The sequence below is a fragment of the Chaetura pelagica genome, unplaced genomic scaffold (assembly GCF_000747805.2).
Source record: "Chaetura pelagica isolate M959 unplaced genomic scaffold, ChaPel_1.0 scaffold1445, whole genome shotgun sequence".
Lineage (NCBI taxonomy): Eukaryota > Metazoa > Chordata > Aves > Apodiformes > Apodidae > Chaetura > Chaetura pelagica.
In genome coordinates, this window is record NW_009953199.1 from 395118 (window position 1) to 401277 (window position 6160).

Genomic DNA, 6160 nt, shown 5'->3' on the forward strand with positions numbered 1-6160 from the left:
CAGCTCAAACACCCGGGCTCGGTCATCTCGGGCAGGCTCGGTAGGAGCTGCAGGCGCTGGGAGCAGCTCCGTGTCCTGCAAACAGCCCGCTCTGCGGGGAGGGCAGGCGGGCAGGGCTTTCCCCTGGCCCGGGGACAGAGGGGGCTCTGGCCACCCATTCCCAGTGCTTCCCTGGCTGTGGGATGTGCCTGCAGCAGGGGAGGTGCCAGGTCCGAGCTGCTTTCCCCTTGAAGAGCTTTCCAGCCTGTGGATTTGTCTCCACTTCTGGTGTGTTTCCATCAATAAGCACAGGAATCTTCACTCCATTTTAGCCCCCTGTTCAGCGAGATGGCCACGCTGAGTGTGAAGCCAGGGCAGCGGTTCTCGGTGCCAGACTGGCACACCAGCTCCCACTTCATCTCAGCTGATGCTGAGAACACACGTTCTGCTTCCCACCAAATCCGGCAGGAAGCCCGAGCCCTCCGCAATGAAACCAACAACCAGGTGAGTCCTGGCTGCTCCTGGGCCTCAGAACAGTGGGCTGGGGAGTGTGGGAGAGAAGGAGGAGGCTTTGCCTCTAGAGAACCTACTAATTATGTCCCTTTACTTCCTGCAAACCCCTGTGCAGTGCTGTGTGGGTACTGAGTCCCCAGGCCATGATTCTCACGTCCTTTGCAGCTTGTTTTCTGTGCTCTCCATTCGTGTAGGTGCCCATTAGACCAAAAGGCATCATCTTGTGCTCCTGTCAGGGGTCAGTCAATGCTGAAAACAGGGAAAGGCTTCAGCAAGATTCACAGTTGCAATTTAAAAAGGAGTAATGGTGTTTCTCCTCCAATTGCAGGCGAAGTGGGATGAGCACGACAACCGAACCCGCCTGGCTGAACGGATCAGCAGCGTGAACAGATGGAAGGAGACCTTGGACAAATGTCTTGCAGACACAGATGCGGAAATCGAAGCCTTATCCAAAGTATGGTGTGAGGACAGATGGCTGGAAATCAACTTGTGCTTTTAACATGGGATGTTAAATAACTGAGGCTTGTCTTCTGTGATGGGCTTGAGTGCAGGCAAGGCACTGTGTTCTAGGCTGAGCCAGGCCCTTTCATGGAGGGGTGCATTGCATGCTCATCCCTGGGTTTTGGATGGGGTTTGTTGTGATTTTTTTTGTTGGTTTTGTGGTGATTTTTTTTTTAAAAGAAAAACAACTCTAAAGGATGAGAAGTTAGTTAACACCATTATCCAAAAAAGTTTTGTTTTAAATAGAGCATAGCAGTGGGACATCTCTCTGATTCCTTTAGTCCTGAACCTCTAGGCTGCTGCTTCTGGAGTCCTCAGGCTCCAGCAAGGTGTGACTCCCGAGGCAAACAGCAGATGTGGAGGAGTAACCTGGTGGGCCTTGGCAGTTTTCACTCCAGACTTGCTAGAAGGTTTCTGAACTGCAAAGACAGGCTGAGTGAGGCCCTCTTAGCAAGGGTGTTAGTGGGTTCCCCTTCCTTTCTTCCTTGCATCCCTGAAGGAGACCCTCCCCACACCCAGCTGACTCCTTCCTGCAGGTGAAGGAGGCTGCAGAACGTGCTCTCCAGGCCAAGAACCTGCGTCTGGATGTTTCCATCGAGTGCCTGACGCTCCGCGAGAGCCGCCGCGCCATCGACGTGGTGCGGGACCCTGTGGAGGAGGAGCTGCACAAGGAGTTGCAGGCGAAGTGGGATGAGCACGACAACCGAACCCGCCTGGCTGAACGGATCAGCAGCGTGAACAGATGGAAGGAGACCTTGGACAAATGTCTTGCAGACACAGATGCGGAAATCGAAGCCTTATCCAAAGTATGGTGTGAGGACAGATGGCTGGAAATCAACTTGTGCTTTTAACATGGGATGTTAAATAACTGAGGCTTGTCTTCTGTGATGGGCTTGAGTGCAGGCAAGGCACTGTGTTCTAGGCTGAGCCAGGCCCTTTCATGGAGGGGTGCATTGCATGCTCATCCCTGGGTTTTGGATGGGTTTTGTTGTGATTTTTTTTTGTTGGTTTTGTGGTGATTTTTTTTTTTTAAAGAAAAACAACAACTCTAAAGGATGAGAAGTTAGTTAACACCATTATCCAAAAAAGTTTTGTTTTAAATAGAGCATAGCAGTGGGACATCTCTCTGATTCCTTTAGTCCTGAACCTCTAGGCTGCTGCTTCTGGAGTCCTCAGGCTCCAGCAAGGTGTGACTCCCGAGGCAAACAGCAGATGTGGAGGAGTAACCTGGTGGGCCTTGGCAGTTTTCACTCCAGACTTGCTAGAAGGTTTCTGAACTGCAAAGACAGGCTGAGTGAGGCCCTCTTAGCAAGGGTGTTAGTGGGTTCCCCTTCCTTTCTTCCTTGCATCCCTGAAGGAGACCCTCCCCACACCCAGCTGACTCCTTCCTGCAGGTGAAGGAGGCTGCAGAACGTGCTCTCCAGGCCAAGAACCTGCGTCTGGATGTTTCCATCGAGTGCCTGACGCTCCGCGAGAGCCGCCGCGCCATCGACGTGGTGCGGGACCCTGTGGAGGAGGAGCTGCACAAGGAGGTCAAGCTGATAGAAAAAGCCAAGAAAGAGCTGCAGCAGAAAGTGCACGAAGCCTTTGAACAGCTCTGGTGAGGGGAATGACACAGCTCTTGGCCAGACTCTGCCCGCCTTGCTCGGCCCCAGCAGTTTGTGCCTGTCGTGCCCTGAGATGGGCAGGCAGGCCCAGGTGTGGTTGCCCTGGGGCTGCTGGAGGAGCCTCTGGTGGTGGTTGTTGAGGTCTGTGGAGTTTGGGGGGACGCAGGGGAGCAGGAACATGGGTGTGCTGCTTCACCAGGCTGGGCCCTGGTCACTGGGAAGGTGGGAGCCCATCAGTAATTTGAGAAGGATGACTGAGGTGGTGCTGAAAGCTTTGGAAACTGAGAGCTGCCTCCCCCCTCCATGTGCTCCCACTGACTCCAGCTCTGCTTCCCACAGCCTCCTGCAGGAAGCTCGGCAGCAGCTGAGCTGGGACCACAGGTGCAAGACAGAAGCCTTGGAATTAGATAATGTGTGTTTGTCCCTCAACGTCAACTGTCCCAACATCACCTTCAAGGTCAACCCAACGCGGATCCCAAATGGGTAAGGAAAGAGCCCTTGTGTGGCCCAATCCGTGCTGGTGCTTGAGAGAGCCTGGGGGGGCTGCTGCCTTCTGTGCTCTGGCCTGGCTTGATGGGTGCAGAGAGAGCTCAGAACAGGAGCTGGCTGCTGGGATTTGTTGTGGCTCTTGAGTTGTGCAGGCGCAGACTTCTGGGAGTTCTCTAAATCATCACCACACAGAGAAGGTGGCTGCCCTGCCTCCCTGGCTGTAGGTGACACTTAGTAAGCAGTGTGGTATCAGCCTTTGGCACAACTTGTGGGGGAGTTGCTGCACATTTTCACTTGCTTGGCATTTTATAGCAGGGTTTGGATGTGTCCCCAGTTTGAGCAGATGTTGGGCTTGGATCAGGAGCCACAGGGCAGCAATCTCCAGCTGGTGCAGTGAGGGGATCAGACAGGATGCGGCCTCCAGAATTCCTGACTCACTTTGCGCTGCGCAGAGCTGCCTTGGCCTGCAGCAGGTGGTTCTTTTTGAACTTGTCTTGCAACCCCCCAACTTAGTAGTTTGCTGATTTGATCACAGATCAACTACACCTGAGGAGTGGCAGCAGAATAGCCAGTCCAACAAGGATCGTGCCGAAGCAGAAATGAAGGCTTCCACTGAGCTCCGAGAAGCAATAGTGCTGCTCATTGCCCAGGTAAACCCATCCCTTGGCTCTCAATTGGTGTGCAGAGGTTGGATCCAGAGGGGAGAAGGGGCTGGTGTGTGCTGTGGCCAGGGAAGGGGGTCTTTGAAAAGCCAGCACTGGCCAGCTGGTCTATCGGAGAGCAGCCACCTCCTGCTGGAAAGGGGAGCTTGGCTCTGCTGTGCAGCTGCCAGGACACAGCTGGTTTTGCTCACAGGCTCAGTCTCACAGGTCACCTTGTTTGATGGTCATACTGGCAGCTGCTGTGGGGAGACACCTTCTGGAGCTGTGACTGGAGCCTGTTCTCTCCTCAGACAAACAACGAGCTGGAGGCGCAGCGAGTGGCCACAGAGTTTGCCTTTCGCAAGAGGATCAGAGACATGGAAAGAGCCCATGGGGAGCTGAAATGGCAGGAGCAGAATGTAAATGTTGCTTTTTTGGTTATCAACCAGAAACCTTGAGTGTGAATTGGACCCAAAAAGGTTTTTATGTGCGAAGCTGCTTGGCCTGAGCATGGTTCCATGTGACAGCTGTTAAGTGGCCGTTTTGTTTTGCCAACTGCTGTGGCCATGAAACACCAGCAGCACCAAGCCTGGTCTGTGTGAAAAGCCCAGGCTCTGAGCAGCAGGGCTCAGTACTCGGAAGCCCACCAGACCTTGTCTGAAATTCATTCCCAGCACAGCAAAAGCCCAGGATGCACGGGGGCTGTTTTCCAGTCTGTATCCCTGGCTGCGCCTCATGATCCATGTCTTTATCCTTAGACCATGGAAGAAATTGCTGAGATGGAGGAGGACATCCGGCGCCTGGAGGAAGATCTCCGCAGGAAAGTGCAGGACCTGAAGGTGGCACACACCCGCCTGGAGACCCGCACGCAGCGACCCTGGGCAGATCTGTGTCGGGACCAGGTACCAGCTGGGGGGACGGGAGAACCGACCGGGATGGGGCTTGTGGGGGTCCGAAGGTGTGGGTGAGCAGTGGATCCTATAGTCATGCAGCAAAGCAAGGAGATAAACATCTCCAGGCTAGAAGGAGAGAATTGTGGCTTTTGTAAAACAAGACTTCAGCCCCATGAACTGCTGTGTCCTCCCTCCCCGTTGCAGGTGCAGTTTGGGCTGACAGATGAGGTCTACCAGCTGGAGGGGACAATCCGTGCGCTCAGGCAGAAGCTGGCAGAGTCACAGTAAGTCCCCTGCTCTCTGGGGCAGAGAGGTGGCCCAGCCTTGCCCCAGTGAGGGACGTGGCCACGTGCAGCCCTGGAGCACTTCCAGAGCTGCGTTTTGGAAGCTCATGTCTGCTGAGATGAGGAGTGGAAGTAGTCCTGGGAGCTGGGATGGGGCAGCAGGGTGCAGGCAAGGCAGGAGAGGTCTATGTGGTGGGAGGGTTCCCACAGCCCCTGCTTGACTCAACCAGGCTCAGACAGGTCTAGAAGGGGTAAAATACAAATGGGTGAAAAGGAAAGGAAGAGCCAGAAGTGCTGCTCTGGCGTGGGCTGCCAGGGTGCACAGCTCTGCCCAGGAGCAGTGTGTGGTCTGGCTGTTCCCAGTGCTGCTGCCACGCTCCAGGAACCACCCGGGGCCTTTGTTCTCCCTGCAAAGGCTGCACGTTTCTGTCTGATGCCAGAAAGTGGGAAGTTGGGCGTTTCCTGTCCAACTTGGGGAGTGAAGGCAGCGCTTGAACCCAACTCCTCTCACTTCTGCCTGTTCCCAGGGATGCCTTGAATGCTCTTCAGAGACAACTCCACCGCATCCAGACAGATATTGGCTACAAAGCCAATTCCCTGATGCTGGACAACAAGTGCATGGACATCCGGAAAAAACTCGTGGTCCCCGTCGAGAATTTTGTGCCAGATCTTGACACTTTCAACAGGACCATGAACCGTGTGCCCTCGCCAGTGGAGAAGGGGCAGCCAGAGTTGGCTTAGAGTGCCAGGGAATGTTATGTAACCAGGAGAAGGCTCCCAGTGACTCAGTTCCGCAGCAAGGAAAGAGAACATCTGTGTTGTGTTAGGATAATGGGATTCTCTTCCCTCCTCCGAGTTTGTTGTATAACTGTCTGTCCCCTTCCACGATGTTTATAGGTTCCTGCACTCCGAGGAGCATTATAAACAATAAAGAGTCTGTCCCCAAGAGCTGTTGTCATCCGACAGTGTTGGAAGCTGCTTCCCAGTGATTGAATCCATCTGGGGGCCTCTTTAGCTGTTTTTAAGTCCTTTTAAAGCGCGAAAAGGGACAGTGTAAGGGGACAGATGTGCTCGGGGGGTGGTGCACGGGCTCAAATCTTGCTCGGATTTGCGGGGGAGGAAAAAAAAAACCCAACACTTTCCTTCCCTGGAAATGGGGAGATGAAGCAGCGGGAGCCCGGGGGTCCCTGCCCGCGCCGCGCTCCTCCGAGCCGCCAGGGGGCGCTCTCCGGAGCAGCCGCGCCTCGCGGCCC

At 54.6% G+C, this 6160-nt stretch overlaps 1 protein-coding gene across 1 annotated transcript; it reads left to right on the forward strand.

The window, feature by feature from the left end:
- Nucleotides 1-318: 318 nt before the first annotated feature.
- TEKT2 (tektin 2 (testicular)) lies at nucleotides 319-5648 on the forward strand. Its single transcript, XM_009997383.1, has 9 exons — nucleotides 319-483; nucleotides 821-946; nucleotides 2388-2593; nucleotides 2940-3083; nucleotides 3625-3739; nucleotides 4042-4149; nucleotides 4489-4632; nucleotides 4828-4907; nucleotides 5435-5648. The coding sequence occupies exons 1-9, from the start codon at nucleotides 328-330 to the stop codon at nucleotides 5646-5648; spliced, it is 1293 nt and encodes a 430-aa protein (XP_009995685.1). The 5' UTR covers nucleotides 319-327.
- Nucleotides 5649-6160: the final 512 nt, after the last annotated feature.